This window comes from Cydia amplana, chromosome 6 (genome assembly GCF_948474715.1).
Source record: "Cydia amplana chromosome 6, ilCydAmpl1.1, whole genome shotgun sequence".
Lineage (NCBI taxonomy): Eukaryota > Metazoa > Arthropoda > Insecta > Lepidoptera > Tortricidae > Cydia > Cydia amplana.
In genome coordinates, this window is record NC_086074.1 from 15,618,794 (window position 1) to 15,636,222 (window position 17,429).

A 17,429-nucleotide genomic window follows, 5' to 3' on the forward strand; every position below is an offset into this window, starting at 1 on the left:
TTTAGGGACTATTTTTTACAGTAAGTACCTACTTATATTTGTTTGTACGTCATTATTGACAACTACACTTTAAATTACAGATAGTTTCCTAAAACCACTGAAAAACCTATATAGAACCTTACTTTTCATTCTGGACCAACCCTAGATATATCAGTTTTCAGGTCACGCAAACGAGTTCAGCCATGCACGTTACGGTGGTACTTTTCATAATTTTCTTGCGAGTAGCTCCGTAGGAAGTTCCATAATGTGCGTTGTTATTTCACCACACAGCTACGTAGGTACGCACACTAAGTACGTCAATTCAACCATTTCATTTCAATATTGTGACTATAAAATGCAATTGGTTTAGCGGCACGCTTTGAATAGGCGTTTTATAGGGAACTTTGAAATGAAAGCGGATATTACTAGATTAGAAGATCTAAACTCTTTTTATTTTGGCATTTGCAAAGAAGGCTTACCTATTTTATTTGTAGTAAGCAGCTGGAGCAAATAAAAAAAATAATGGATTTTTGGCTACCGGAAATGAAACACGATGGTTTTGATTGAAACAAGGTATTAAATATAATGGAATTCTTAATCTTGAGAACAACGTCCTTATAATTTTAAATCTATAGACTTTCTGTGCCTTAAATCACCAGGAGGGCTATGATGCTTTGTCACCAAATCATTAATCATTTATTGCGTGATATGTGAAATACCTGATAAGTGATTAAATTTGGTAAAAAGACGCGAGGATAAAGTACAAGTGACTAATGATAGCGTGACATGATTTGAGCTTTTGAAAAATCAATTTTAATCTCGATGACTTAAGGCCTATTTTAAAGAATAGATTACTTAATCAGATTAATCACATTCCACCACTTATCTACTTTTGCCATTGACTGATAAAAATCATCCGTGGTTTGAGCTTTTGAAAAATCAATTCTAAACAAGTTGACTTAAAGCGTATTTTAATTAATGACATCCTATCACCACTTATCCACATGTGACGTTGATAGTTAAAAGTTATCCAAGGTTAAAGCTTTTGAAGCTTTATTTCTAAGTACTTAGAGTTTATAGTCTTTGAAATAAGCTACATTATCGAATTAAGGTAGAACCGGCTGCAATACTTAATTAACGAAGGCTCATATTTGCTTGTAAATTCATACAAAATTTTAAGGACAGTAGACCTTATTAACCTCAAATACGGTGAATTTTATACGTCAAACCATCTGTCAAAATCAACTAAATTGTAGGCCCTTCCCAAACTTAGCCACCTTACTAAGACAACTGCTCGATGCATTTGGCCGTTGCTCTCCGCCTAATAGGTTGCCATGGGTATGCCAACCCCACCAATGCATCTACGGTTCCACTGTGGGGAGCAACGGCCACCATGTCTTGAGCTGCTGCCGTTGCGCTGGGAGGTTCCCACGGCACCATGTTCTTAATGACATCGTTAGGAGAACCTTAGTGTCAGAGTTACCTAATATCCCATGTATGCTTGAGCCGCCAGGCTTTAGCCGATCGGACGGCATAAGGCCTGACGGCTAGACCCTGGTGCCGTGGGAAAGAGGTAAGTGCTTACTGTGGGACGCCACGTGCGTCAGTACTTTTGCCGCCCCGCATCTTAGTCGTACAATGCGGTCGGCAGGAGCGGCTGCTGAGCATGCGGCGTCTCTTAAAAACCGGCCAAGTGCGAGTCGGACTCGCGCACGAAGGGTTCCGTACCATTAGGTACGCAAAAAACGGCAACAAAATCACGTTTGTTGTATGGGAGCTCCACTTAAATATTTATTTTATTTTGTTGTTAGTACATATTATTTGTTGTTGGCAACAGAAATATATCATCTAAATAGACAGACAGACCGACGGACAGCGGAGTCTTAGTAATAGGGTCCCGTTTTTCCTGAAACCCTAAAAAGATAAATACTCGGCGCTGAGCGGGTATTTATTCGTCTCCCTCGGTGTCGAGACTTCGGGATGCTCCGGGAGCCGGGAACCTCGCCTGTTTGAAAGGGGCCTTGACCCCCGCTCGGGATTGTTCCTGATGCAAAGACTGTCCATCGCAATCTAAGGCGGTCCTAGGTCCTTGCTACTCGTAAAGTCTGCAGCGATATTGATAGCCCACGCAGTGCAAGTGTTATACTTGGTCAACCAGATCTTGACAGTAGAAAAAGGCGGCAAATTTGAAAAATGTAGGCGCGAAGAGATATCGTTCCATAGAAAATTTGAATTTCACGCCTTTTTTTACTGACAAGATTTGGTTGACCAGCTATATCACAGACTTGTCATTTTCGCGCTCGATTTACCCGTCATAAATTCATAGAAATTTGACGTTTAAAATGACGCTTGCACTGCGTGGGCTATCAAAATCGCTGCAGACTTTTCTCGGTCTGACTCTATTAACTACTCTATACAGGGTGGTACAAACCTCGATGTCCAACATTTTTTTTTTATTTTATCACTACGTGGGCTACTACCAATATTTTTTTATATTAAGGCTAGATTTTAGGAAATAAAGTTGTGTATCAAAGAAGTAAAAAATAAAATTCGGCACCGAAGTCAGGCACCAAACGTCATCTCTGAGAATCGCCTAATAGCCCACGATATGAGGAAACTAAAAAAAAATTTGAACGTTGTGGTATAGACCATCCTGTATGGTTTGAGTGTTGGATTGCAACTAAATCACAGACCTGTCATTGTCGCGCTCGCGCTTGACAGACAGCTGAAGTGTGCGAAAGGGAAGCCATCACGTATATGAACATCGCATGAGTGCGAAAGAGTCAGACTACAAATGAGAAAACGTGACCATTTTTGAGTTTGACGACGGCCGCGGACGGCCAAGAGCGTATCACCGTAATTTTCAATTTGAAAAATATGCACAAATTCGGAAGAAAACTATTTGATAAACTAATACAATGAAGATAGTGTCTTGTAGTGTACCGGATTTCAGTGTCACGGGGCCAAATAAACCTAGCAAATACTCATTTCAGAGGAATAATGATATTCCGAGCGAAATTTTCTTAACGATATTTTGTCAAATTAACAGCATAAAAAGTGTAAGAAGCCGGTTTATACAGTTGATTATAAGTTTTTCTTCCTTTGTGTGCTAATATTTTATCATATTACTCAATAATTTAAAATATTTTCTGTAAAAACATAAACTGTTACTTTACGCTAGGGCTTGACAAAATGTTCAGATAACAGTATCGATAACTTGTCGGTATATTAATAGCTATGTAATCATTTCTTCACAAGACATAATTAAGATATTAACCTTTATAACCGACTTCAAATAATAACGATTGCTATACCTTTTTGAAGGTGCAGATGTTTAGCAGTAAATTTAAACTTCACTTTCCAACACAGTAAGAGTTAGACTAAGATAAGGCTGTAACGATTTTGATAGCACACGCAGTGCAGGTGTTATTTTATACATCATAATGTCGTAGAATTTTTACGTTTAAAATAACACATTTGAAAAAGTAGTCGATAAAGCAATCAAACACCGACAGATTATTAATATGTTGTAACATGACATCACTATTTTTGATCTCACATAGACAATTTACGCACACACTTGCATTTCATTTTTGGTCGCACTTTTGAAGATTGACAGTTGTTCTTGTCTATTCTAATTCTATGAACTAAATTAGTACGACGCTGTCATTTTCTATTACGCGATTACGTCCCATTTTACCCGAAAAACGAAGTGCATTCTTGTAAGTATAGTTGGTCAAACCAATTTGTCATTAAATAAGAACAATATAAACTATACTCATCCTTTTCTTTTGGGTGCTAGTACTAGTGTAAGACAAAGATAGTATGACTCTCTCTGTCTATGTTTGAATTGAAATGAGACAGTGCTTTGACAAACGATATAACCTATTTGTAGTTTCGCATTTTAAATATACTTGGTCAACCAGATCTTGTCAGAGGAAAAAGGCGGCAAATTTGAAAAATGTAGGCGCGAAGGGATATCGTCCCATAGAAAATTTGAATTTCGCGCCTTTTTCTACTGACAAGGTTTGGTTGACCATCTATAGAAAAAAAATCAGCGATCAAAGAGAATATAATCACTACGTTTTAAGAGACGGGACTTCCATACTAGCCACCTGAAATTCTGAGTAGTATGAAGCGTAGGTATGCTAGAATCCTGTACCAATAGGACAGAAATTATGACAGCTCGATGACAGCAGATGTGGACGGCACTGCTGCCAACATGAGCAACAAAAAGGGATGTGCTTCACACACTGTTAGATATTTTTATCGATATCGATAATTTGAAAAAAAAATGCGTTGCTTTTAGACTAATTATTAAACTTTCGCAATAAGTACTTTTCGTAACTACTATTTTTTTTCTTAGAAGTTACAAAAAGTATGATTGTAATAAATGATAACAACAGTTTTCTTTTTAATTTATTAATTCTATTAGATCTTTTAAAATAATATTTACTAATTTGATATACCCTGTTGTTGACCTTTTTTTACAGTGTCTACTAAGGGGTCTTCTAATTCCGCGAAAGATCTATTTTTAATTCGGCATTCGTTTCTGATTAATAAGAGGCTTAGTCGCCTCAGCAGTTGGTCAGTCATGGTTGCTTGATTTTCAATAGGCACATAGGCTAAATCTTCATTACCCGTCACTTGAACCCATCTTTTACACCTGGACAGGAGCAATTTTTTTCGATATTAATAGAAAGATATTATACTCGGATTATTAAAAGTCAAGTAGTGTTTTTGCTCGTCTCTTTCTATTTATATATACCCATGGCAAGGGAAACCAAAACATTTTTCAATAACATGGACCTAAGAGCTGTTCAGAAAAAATATCAATATTATCTGGGTACTTACCGCACTAACTTTTACAATGATATTATTTTATTCCAGAATTTATTTTAATTTCTAAAGAAACATGCGTTATGTGTTTTATGTAGAAAAACAAATAGATTTTTGAACTTACCTATCTTCATCCAATGGAAATTTAGCCATAAATGTTCGTTTTTGACCACCAACCAACAACACGACCGGCCTTTAAACCGCAAATCTCACACGTTTTGTAGTGCATATTTGCTTTAGATCACATAATAGGTACACATTCACGGGCTCAAACCAAGTTATGGTCGTAACTGTTACGTCAAATCAGTAAATATCAACAGATTTTAAACACAAAAATGCACGATTCAAAAAGCCCGGCGAACAGTAAACATAAATCATGGCGGACAATGGCGGATGTGAAGGTAAGTGAGAAAGGGATGCCGCTGTTAGAGCAAGATATGTATATCCGCCATACCAGCTAGCTTAAACTTCATACAACGATTTTTATAAGGAGACTTTCGCCAGACTGTCAGCGACATAGAATTAGAATAGACAAGAACAACTGTCAATCTTCAAAAGTGCGACCAAAAATGAAATGCAAGTGTGTGCGTAAATTGTCTATGTGAGATCAAAAATAGTGATGTCATGTTACAACATATTAATAATCTGTCGGTGTTTGATTGCTTTATCGACTACTTTTTCAAATGTGTTATTTTAAACGTAAAAATTCTACGACATTATGATGTATAAAATAACACCTGCACTGCGTGTGCTATCAAAATCGTTACAGCCTTATCTTAGTCTAACTCTTACTGTGTTGGAAAGTGAAGTTTAAATTTACTGCTAAACATCTGCACCTTCAAAAAGGTATAGCAATCGTTATTATTTGAAGTCGGTTATAAAGGTTAATATCTTAATTATGTCTTGTGAAGAAATGATTACATAGCTATTAATATACCGACAAGTTATCGATACTGTTATCTGAACATTTTGTCAAGCCCTAGCGTAAAGTAACAGTTTATGTTTTTACAGAAAATATTTTAAATTATTGAGTAATATGATAAAATATTAGCACACAAAGGAAGAAAAACTTATAATCAACTGTATAAACCGGCTTCTTACACTTTTTATGCTGTTAATTTGACAAAATATCGTTAAGAAAATTTCGCTCGGAATATCATTATTCCTCTGAAATGAGTATTTGCTAGGTTTATTTGGCCCCGTGACACTGAAATCCGGTACACTACAAGACACTATCTTCATTGTATTAGTTTATCAAATAGTTTTCTTCCGAATTTGTGTATATTTTTCAAATTGAAAATTACGGTGATACGCTCTTGGCCGTCCGCGGCCGTCGTCAAACTCAAAAATGGTCACGTTTTCTCATTTGTAGTCTGACTCTTTCGCACTCATGCGATGTTCATATACGTGATGGCTTCCCTTTCGCACACTTCAGCTGTCTGTCAAGCGCGAGCGCGACAATGACAGGTCTGTGGTCAGCGATGTCAAATCGGCGACATGATAGATTTTCATTGTCAGTCAGGCTAAAAGTACAATGTAATATTAATTTAAAAATTCATTGCATAACCTATACCTATAGGAAGAAAACAAACAAATAAATTGCATTAAATATATGCAGAACATGAGAACTATGAGAGTATGGATCACTCCATAGGCAGAAGTGATTGATGGCTGAACATATATTCTGAAATTCGGCAACGCTATGAAGAAAAAATCCTTGGACGCCTATTCTCCACAGGTGACACGAGAGGAAATATTGTCTGAAAAAAAAAACTGCAAGAGCTGATTTTATACGCAGATAAAAAAGACGTTAGAGTTTATGGAGACATGACAGAAGACGCGGTATGCTGAAGAATATGTTGTCACAAAAGGAGCGGCAGTCCGTTTAAATGTAAATATGTTGGAATGATCTTCAACTGGTGTCAGCGAGCTTGCCGTGATACCTTCACGAGCTAATCACAGCGGCGTATGATAAAATCATGGTTCCTACTGTGCGAAACATTTAGGGCGCGTGTACACGGTGCCGCCTCCGCGCCGCCGCCGCACCTTCGCGCTATGTACACGAGACGCGTAAAACCCGCGGCGGCAGACTATACTTGTCTCGTGTACATAGCGCGAAGGTGCAGCGGCGGCGCAGCGGCGGCGCGGCGGCGGGCTTTACGCGTCTCGTGTACATAGCGCGAAGGTGCGGCGGCGGCGCGGCGGCGGCTCGGAGGCTGCACCGTGTACACGCGCCCTTATGTGTATGGAATCGAAGCTGTTTCCGGTCTAACTCCAATCTGTGGCTAAATGTTTTGGTGCTTGTAGTTTTTAAGTATTCTGAATTAAATACTCTGATTTAAACATAATTAGATTGTTTTTTTATTATTATTAATCTCTCTATTTTCACTTTATTGCACGAAACATAGGACGTTTTGCCAAATGGAATTCTCTACAATTACATACATCTTTCGTGCTGGTATTTTATACTGTTAAATCGTACCTAACCTATGCTAAAAAAGTGACGAACTCCAAATGTGACGTCCTCAGAAAGTGGCGTTCTCAGAAAGTGACGTCCTCAGTGCTACATTATATCTTTAGTTAAGTACTTTAAGATGTGCCGGCAATCCGTCGCCATGTTGAGTTTGAGGTCGGCGTCTAGGTCGGCACACAAATAGAGTGCCAAGTCTTTGAGCACTGTATATGTGCCGAAACTCCTCGTTGGGCATATCAAAAGGGTTCCATGTATCCCTTATGGCACGTCGTTGAATTTTTCTTTGTTGATGCTTTTCTTCCATGGCAGCAGCTGCCAAGAAGAAATGATATCTTTGCCATCCCTACAAATAATGTAATGATATTCTTATATGAATACAAATGGAGTTCAAATAGTATATATTATATTTGAAAAAAAAAAAACTATACCGGCCAAGTGCGAGTCCAAAATTTTAGACCCAGTAATTTCGGAGATAAAGGTGGGGGGGAGGGGGTAATTTTTTGGCTATTTTCTTAAATAACTTCTAACCTATTTATTGCTGATTTATTGTACTTAAAAAAATCGCTGGTAGCCTAGCGGTAAGAGCGTGCGACTTGCAATCCAGAGGTCGCGGGTTCAAACCCCGGCTCGTACCAATGAGTTTTTCGGAACTTATGTACGAAATATCATTTGATATTTACCAGTCCCTTTTCGGAGAAGGAAAACATCGTGAGGAAACCGGACTAATCCCAATACGGGCCTAGTTTACCCTCTGGGTTGGAAGGTCAGATGGCAGTTGCTTTCGTAAAAACTAGTGCCCACGCCAGTTCCTGGGATTAGCTGCCAAGCTGCCCAGGCTCCCATGAGCCGTGGCAAAATTCCGGGACAACGCGAGGAAGCCATGTCCGTCTTTGGGTGAGGGGTCACTAATTTACATATGTGTACTAAATTTCAACTTAATTGGTCTAGTCGTTTCCGTGAAAATAGGCTGTGACAGACGGACAGACAGACGCACGAGTGAACCCTAAAAATTGTATTTTTCACCACTTCTATACCATGAGAGCACCTTATCGTGCCCAGTGAGCACCACGATAAATTAATCAAAGGCTAGCCGTCAAAAATCGACTATATGTCTAACTATCCAACAAACGTAGCCATTTACCGTCTATCGCTGTCAAAGTGGACAAAACGGTATGAATGTTATAAAAATGTATAAATCTAGACAAGTGTCTTTTATATCATTTAACTTATCCACTTATCAACTAAGTTTAAGTTGGAAAAGTAGACAAGTGACATATTATCCAACGAGCATGTTATGCAGTTAATCGTTTAACGACTATCGCTGCCAAAAGTGGAAAAGACGACAAATCAATAAAAACTGGATAAAATGTCAGTTTTATCATCATTTATACAACTATATCATTTATACAGTCGACCATCATAGCCCTACAGAACCGTGAAAATAAAGTGTCACATAAAAATTTCAATAAAATTATCTCGAAACTTTCTCCACACCTATTTAAAGAAAAACTGTTTTGGTTATATCTTTATATTCATCATTCAGAGGCCCATCTCAATTCCACTGGCCCGATTCAAACTCCTTGGAACAAAGCGGCGACACACATAACTTTCGGATGCCCCACTGAGAGCTCTCTCGTAGATTGCTAAGATACTAATACTTGGGACACGATGCATTTTGAAAACTTCGAGAAAATCGTAGAATGAGGGCGAGAGAGGAACGCAGAGCAATAGAAAATATTTATTTTAGTGAAGTTTTATTATTCAGTTCGGCTCTGTAAGTACCATACTTATTTGTGTTTTTGTGTTTCATATTTGTTCTAATTAAAATCTACGTAAATAGCAGTATCCGTATTTATAATATTATAATTATATATAGTCCTCCTCATCGGTTTCGATGACGGCGACCTCAGTTGTTATGGATTACGTCTATTATGGGCCCGAACGTGGCTGGCCAGGCCGAACTTGGTCTTAAAGACTCTTTTACAGGCGTTATAATTATAATTATCTGAGGATTCGAAAGGATCCTTAATATAAATTCGAAGTAAAATATATAAAATAAACGGCCGCCATCTTGAATTTATTGATTTTTGTCCCTCTCATAATGAAACTGATTTCTGAGGATCCGAAAGGCCCTTTAACAGAATATTTTTATTTTTAACTAACTAGAATAATTTTGTGTGTCATGTAAGATTTGCGAATAGGTCCTGCGCTGTGATGCACTTGCAAACATCAGGTTAGTAAGATCTCACATCGCACGAGTACATGGGACGCGACGCAGCCACTTGGCAGGAAAGAGCCCTCCAGTTGATGCATTTTGGAGCTCGGGAAAGCAAAGTCGTGCTTCCTGATATGGAGCTTTGCCTTTGAGTCAACATTAACCAGACGATCGAAATAGGACTTAAAAGTGAGCGTTGCGGACAACGCGAGGTATCCTGAATGTAATAAAATAAAAAATCAAAAGGTGTTTTGGATAGCGTCGATAAAGATTTTTGATGATATTTAAGTTTTATTTTTATTTTCACTGCACTAACTTATTTTTTTCATTTCCTGTGTTCCTTTGCAATAGCGATTTTGAGACGATGGCTTATATTAAATACTTACTGAAACATCGAAAAAGTTTTCGTAACATTTAAATTAATGTTCTCTGATTCTCTCAGTATAGGAAGTAAGTTACCCATTATTATTATTCTCCTAAACTTCATGGAAAAGCATAACATTTTAACAATAAACCACAAGCAACCTCAAATTAAACCTAGAAATATTGCTCGACGCTGCAACTAAAACTGTTCCAACAAAGCTGCTTATATTTAGCGAGTTTTCATGCTGAAAATTAACCCGCTTCCACCAAAGTTGGCCAACTAATAATACGCTTGAAAGAGCAATGTGTGTATTCCATGTGAGGGCCACTGTTTGCGTTTTGGCCATCTATTACAGTGCTATTGGACTGCATGTGAAGTGTTTGCCGACAAGTCCGACACGATTGCCCAATGCAAACGCGCCGCTATCAGGAGTTTTATTACAGTATAGGACTTTGTTCAAACGTACGATATATTGAAATAGATAGTTTTGTTTACTTGAAACTTGAGTTCGTGTAACAAAATGTTAAATCTTTTACTGTGATTGTGTATTTTAGTATCAGTAAGTAAACATTGATCGTATGCATTTTTGTTCACTGATAGATGAAATTAAAATAGGTACCTGCTAATGATAAACTTAATCTCTAATCGTGTAAGTATGAAGATTAATTATCGCTAGTTTAAATAATTATTACATAGATTATTACACAAATGTTGGCTAGTTTTAAGATGACCCAATAAAGCCTGTTATAAAGGTACACAATTAAAAGGTAGGTAGGTTGGTGGTAGTTATATACACAATTAATTGAAAACGTCGAGCAAATAATGTAAGGTCTATATTGCACTACGCACAACCATATTTTAATCTGTAGAAATAAATCGAAATATTTACTCGACAAGAGCTTAAAAATATTACCAGACGAAACTAACAAAAGCAAAATATTTGGCACAGACAGAATATGAAGCAAATATATGGCGCGGCGATTGAAATAAGTTTATACTCATCCATATTGATGTTGAAAATGGTTTGTGCAACTCAAAAACGTAGACATATCAAAGGTTTATAAAGTTCAGCAAATGAATGGTTATAACGGTAATAACAATTTATGGTAAATTTAGTATGTGTTTTAAATACAATAATTAGAATAAAATCAATCGATTTATATAACTGATCAATAAGCAAGCCAATGGCGCATTTTAAAGACTATTTTATTTGGTTCCTAATTCGCTCTATGGACATATTTAATACCTGCTTTAATATTACCACTATAATCAAAAGAATACCACTTTTCTTTTTAAGTAGCAAATTTTGTTCCCAGCACCTGAATATGTCAGAAATATAAAAGCATAAATATTTTCATAACATATATAAAATATAACGCTACTCAAATATTAAAATCGCATGTGTAACCTACGTGAAAGTGTGAAGAAAAATGAGCCCCATACAGACAACAGACACTTATTTATTGTTCGGCCAATCAGCCTGAAAGCACTCTAGAGCGGCGAAGAAGAGGCAAGTACAACTTTGTATACTTTGATGTACGTGTGAGCAAAGTATAGGCATAGTAGAGCTTTCATTGTCAGTACAATGTAATTAATTGGGTACTTTCCTACTAGTCAAATCAGCTACCTTTTTAGAACTGTCAAAACGATTTGCCAATATGGGATTTATATGAAAACGTGTGTAGTGACGTCACGGTCAACTCGCCTACTTTTTAGGGTTCCGTAGCCAAATGGCAAAAAACGGAACCCTTATAGATTCGTCATGTCTGTCTGTCTGTCCGTCTGTCTGTCCGTCCGTATGTCACAGCCACTTTTCTCCGAAACTATAAGAACTATACTGTTGAAACTTGATAAGTAGATGTATTCTGTGAACCGCATTAAGATTTTCACACAAAAATAGAAAAAAAACAATAAATTTTTGGGGTTCCCCATACTTCGAACTGAAACTCAAAAATTTTTTTTTCATCAAACCCATACGTGTGGGGTATCTATGGATAGGTCTTCAAAAATGATATTGACGTTTCTAATATCATTTTTTTCTAAACTGAATAGTTTGCGCGAGAGACACTTCCAAAGTGGCAAAATGTGTGCCCCCCCCCCCCTGTAACTTCTAAAATAAGAGAATGATAAAACTAAAAAAAATATATGATGTACATTACCATGTAAACTTCCACCGAAAATTGGTTTGAACGAGATCTAGTAAGTAGTTTTTTTTTTATACGTCATAAATCGCCTAAATACGGAACCCTTCATGGGCGAGTCCGGCTCGCACTTGGCCGCTTTTTATATTTCTATCTGATTTATTAAATATAAATTGTGTTTAAAAATAACTTATATCTATGTTTTTCTAACAATTATCTGGTGCTTTATTTCGTGCACGGTGCGAAATAATTTATTTTAAGTAGAGGAAAGTACCCAATTATTACAAAAGTTGCAACACGAAGTTGCGTTGCGGTTCATGTAACGACGATGAACAAAAATATTGTCAGGGAACTTATTTTGTATTTTTTTTATGCCAATAGCTTTTTATTTAGTTTCCAGCCCCTATCCCTGATGTTTAAACAATTTTGTTTTTGACAAATTTTAAATTGTATCAATAACAGTGAAATTGATTTTCAAGGTATATCATAATTACAAACACAAAAGAGGTTAACCATTAAGGCCTCACTTCGCTAGATGAAGTAAGATTAATTTGAGATTCTGGTCCAATTTTTTTACTTAGCTGGAAGGTAGAGAGTTTTTCATCAAACTTTCTGCAAACAATATGATTATGAAGCATATGTTTTGTACCATCCACAGTACATAACACAATAATATACTTCACATACAATCAGATCATTAGCTTAAGACTGAGCAAAATATCTATAATTAAGTAATTAATATATTGAGGATTGTATTAAGCTGATCAACCGTTTTACTAACGAATAAATTTCGACTTTAAGTTAGTAAAACTCAATAATGTGTTGCAGGTGATCATAAATCATATTATTAACACTGATTTAAACTTTCACGACTTATACACATTATTAAAGTCTTCTCCGAGACCACGGGGACAACGCCGTCCTCGAAACGTCGGAGGTAAATCTTAAAACTTAGATACGCGATTAAGTCCCGTTGTACAATTTAGTACTCATATTATTTATTTATTTCATCTTACCTACTGCTTAAATGATGTCCCCTGTAGTGCCAGTAACAGTTCCGCTCCTAAAGAGAACTTTGCTTTATCTGGAGATGCAGGTCGTTTGTTTCTAAGGCGGCGTCGCAAATATTTTCATTGGATTGTGTTCATGCATGGCACAAGTTTGTTCTACAGCTTCTGTAAATATAAAACTTACTTCTTGGGCACATAAAACATTTCGTTCATATAAAATGTTTAAATTAAAATTATGGTATTGCTCTCACTGTGAAGAAAAATACTTAAGTTTTGGCAAAAATGTCATTATTATTACAAGCTTTTATCGCCTCAAACTCAATTAGTTTTCATTGTTTTATCACAGAGTTTCCATGGCCTCCTTTTTTCTTCATCATTAGATCAGTTCCACGTCATCATAATGTTGCATTGCTATCCGATTTACATATATATGCAAAATTTCAGCTCAATCTGAAATCGTAAAGTGGCTCAAATTTAGCTTCCAAGATTTGACCTACACTCACAAAATAACATACATATTTACTAACGGGGCAAGTCATTGTAAAAACTGTTGTTTAACAATATCTTGGCTATAAATTGTTTTCTTTATTATTTAATTAAAAAACAAAGTCGTTCTTACGATATCGTCAGGCTCATTACAATAAAGTTATTCCGGATTTCTCGTATTTAAATCCGACGTCAATTTTAGCTTTGGTCCAAACGACGAAATGATGTAAATTACCCCAAACGGTTCGGGGAAAGATAAAGATGTCATGGAACGAGTGATTAATTGGTTCAGAATATGGTATACAGTGTGGAAAGATAAGTCGGGCCCTGGAGGGAAACTACCTTAAACCCTTAAGCTGGCTCATTTTACTTAAAGGAGACATTCCTTTATTTTTTTAAAGGAACAAAACTGCATTCAAAGATTTTCTAAAACTCGCTTGCCTCGCCCGGAACTCGAACCAACTAAAATGAAAAAAAAAAACAAACATTCCCTATTTTATTATACTAATCGATAGTATTATTATTCCGGTAAAAATTTATCTAACAAACATTTGGTCTTAAAAATAAAAATGATCGTTAAATTTAACATTAACTTTATGTTACTATCAATTTGTTACACTTAAATTATTTAACTGATAAATTGTTCGAAATGAGCCCCCTCGTTCCGGCTACACAAAATTAGTTGCCGTTGAAATTCATTTTTTGTAGCCTTCAGCAAAGTGTTGTGGTGTATGCCCCTTATGATCTGTGCCCCTACTAACATTTTCTACCGCAACCCTTAGCCCTTGAACGGTTTCATAGCAAGTTTCATAAATAACATTTTATACATGACCCCATAAAAAGAAGTCCATGGGCGTCAGGTCTGGACTTCTTGTTTGTCTGGAATTAATTAAGTTTAAAATAAAGTTAATGTTACATTTAACGATCATTTTTTTATTTTTAAGACCAAATGTTTGTTAGAGAAATTTTATTCTGAATTATTATACTATCAATTAGTATAATAAAATAGGGAGAGTTTTTTTTTTTTTTTTTTAATTTTAGTTGGTTCGAGTCCCGGGCGAGGCAAGCGAGTTTTAGAAAATCTATGAATGCAGTTTTGTCTCTATTGAAAAATAAAGGAATGTCTCCTTTAAGTAAAATGAGCCAGCTTAAGGATTTAAGGTAGTTTCCCTCCAGGGCCCGACTTATCTTTCCACACTGTATACTAGTACATTTTACTAGTACGAGTAAATCGAAAATAATTGAATAACGAAAAAAGCAATATGAGGTACGTTATTTTTGTCTTTATTCATATATGTGAAAGTCTTAAGATAAAATGTGAACCATATAAATATACTACAAAACAAGTCTAATCTAAGTAGTTTGCTTTTATATTTAACTAGCGACCCGCCCCGGCTTCCCACGGGTAGTTCAACGAATTTACACAAAACCTTTACAAATTATACACCAAAACCTTCCTCCAGAATCACTCTATTAATAGATGAAAACCGCATGAAAATTGTTCAGTAGTTTTTGAGTTTATCGCGAACATACAGAACATAACAACATATAGATAGACATACGCGGCAGGGGACTTTGTTTTATAATATGTATTGAAGTTCCAACTTTGATTATACGCGTGTTTGGTATGCGAATACAATGAAGCTAACTGGCGGACAAACATCAAAGTACCTAATTAAGTTTTTTGTCTTACCATTTTGTTGAAAAAATGGTTTTAGTTTTAAATATTTATGACTATGATACCAACGTAAACAGAAAATGTTGGTTTACTAGGTATATCTTTGTAATAATATACTCGTATAATAAGACTATTGTTAATCTATTTTCTAAATTTATTCTAGTATATGTCTCACAAACGTTTTCCTTGTCACCAGGTTGCAACAAAACTTACTACGGGGACATTGGCCGTACGTACGAGTTGGAGCTCCACCGACCGCGCGAGGATCTCGTACCGTACGTGTGTCTCCTTACCATCACAGCGCCTGGAGGCGTGCATGGGGATTTGGTTCAGGTAAGAAATAAATTAATAAAAATAATAAATGTTTAGAGACATTGACTTAAATCGTAATCTGACCGCTGATCATGACTTACGTTTTCACGCGCAATTTCAAGTCGTATGGACTAGCGTGCAACAACGCAATTCATGCTAAGCTATCTGAAGTTTGAAACTTCTCTATGATGCTGTGCGATGACATATTATTATTACATGTTTTTATAAATAGATGAAATACGTCAGGACGACATATTCGTGTTCATAATACCTTTACCAGAATTTGATTTAAAGACCAAAAACTAATGTAACTACCGGACCAATTTAATAAGTTAAAGTTTTATTATGCTTATTTAATTGGTCCGGTAGTTCTCTCGCCTTAAGAAATAAAGCTTTTTACTAATTACGTTTTATAGTTCCCTCTCCTAATAACCGTTTCAGCACCGCTTTGACCGGTTTTCCCTGCATTAGAAGTATGCGCTATGTCAGACATGAAAAATAATTAGGTGAAACAATCAGCCTATACATGCGCACTCCACTACCTACATCCAGAATCAAGTAATCTTATATTACGTGAGGTAATTGTGATTGAGAAGCGGAATGAATGAATTTGTGCGTGTAAAAACATCATTAATCTCTTTTCGCTTGTCTCAAATGTCCCGATGTGGACGTGGACTACGTGTTTGTCTACAGAAAAGTCATGAATATCCAGCAAATTGCTTTTCGGCTATTATTGATTGCGACACAGGCGACCTTAGACACTAATGAATAAACGTGGCGCGTCATTTGTCAAGCGACCGCCTATTTGTAGCTTAGAGCTACGACCTGTGTATTGGAAAAGGATTAAGGGTTTTCGGAAATAATATATTGCAATATATTCTTTCGCAAAACCCCTCATCGTAATGTGATTGATTTCGCAGATTGGGCAAATTGCAATTATTCCTAATTATGATGGAATTAAATACTTTCTTTAATACTTTTTCTGTGACGCTCAATGTAATAAGTGTCCATATTTCGGTTGATATCCATATCCTTTTGAATTAGGTTTATAACATCCTTTTCTGTAAGCTATAATTTTAAAACTTACTAAAAACGCTACGCGAAGTGATGTTATATGCACCGAAAATAGACCAAACTATCGGCAAGTCAAATCCGCCCGTGGGTAAATCTTCCCGGATCTCCGGAATATGAAGGGAAATATAGTGGACCGCTCACGGGCACCAAATGGAGGAATATGAAAAATGTGCTGTCAGAAAAGTCGTTTCTTACCGCACTTATATAGGGCTGGCACTCACGAATGAAATGATATTTTGAGTATTTAAATATCATTTCATTCGTGAGTGCCAGCCGTTTATCCGTTGTTTTTTACTTGCTTAAAAGATATATATATATATATATATATACGAAATCACGCATCCTTTCCTTTTCACAATTGGCGCTTTGAAACAGTAATTTCGGAACCGAAGCATGTCTTAAGACTCGCCCAGAGACTCATTCAGGAAACATAATCGTTCAGTTAATAGAACATTCACTTGTATGTAACGGGCTTTACAATTCTATAACTGTATCTACTATGTAGAATCATAGAGAATTAAAGACAAGAGTGCTCACTCCATACATCAGTTCAGACTATTAATTTCAGTGTCTACATCTAGCATAGAGTAGCCGAACTATCAGTACTGCTACTTGACAATAGATGTAGCACCGACCGGAAAGTCTTATCTCAACAGCATACTAGTAGTAGTACTGATAGTTCCGCTACTCGATGCTAGATGCTAATAGTCTTTTTGGTACTAAAACTGATGTATAGAATGAGCACTCTATGTATTTTTTTCTCTATGGTAGAATCAAGCAGACTGCACTGGCCCGAGGTCGGCTTGTTTCAATCCAACCCTTTGACATAATATCCGGACGTTCGATGATGCTTTGTAT

At 36.4% G+C, this 17,429-nt stretch overlaps 1 protein-coding gene across 1 annotated transcript in view; it reads left to right on the forward strand.

The window, feature by feature from the left end:
- LOC134648926 (uncharacterized) overlaps nucleotides 1-17,429 on the forward strand; it is a 125,767-nt gene that overhangs the window by 71,887 nt on the left and 36,451 nt on the right. Inside the window, exon 3 of the mRNA XM_063503548.1 lies at nucleotides 15,382-15,518. Coding sequence (XP_063359618.1) covers nucleotides 15,382-15,518 — 137 coding nt within the window. The remainder of the gene's footprint in view (nucleotides 1-15,381; nucleotides 15,519-17,429) is intronic.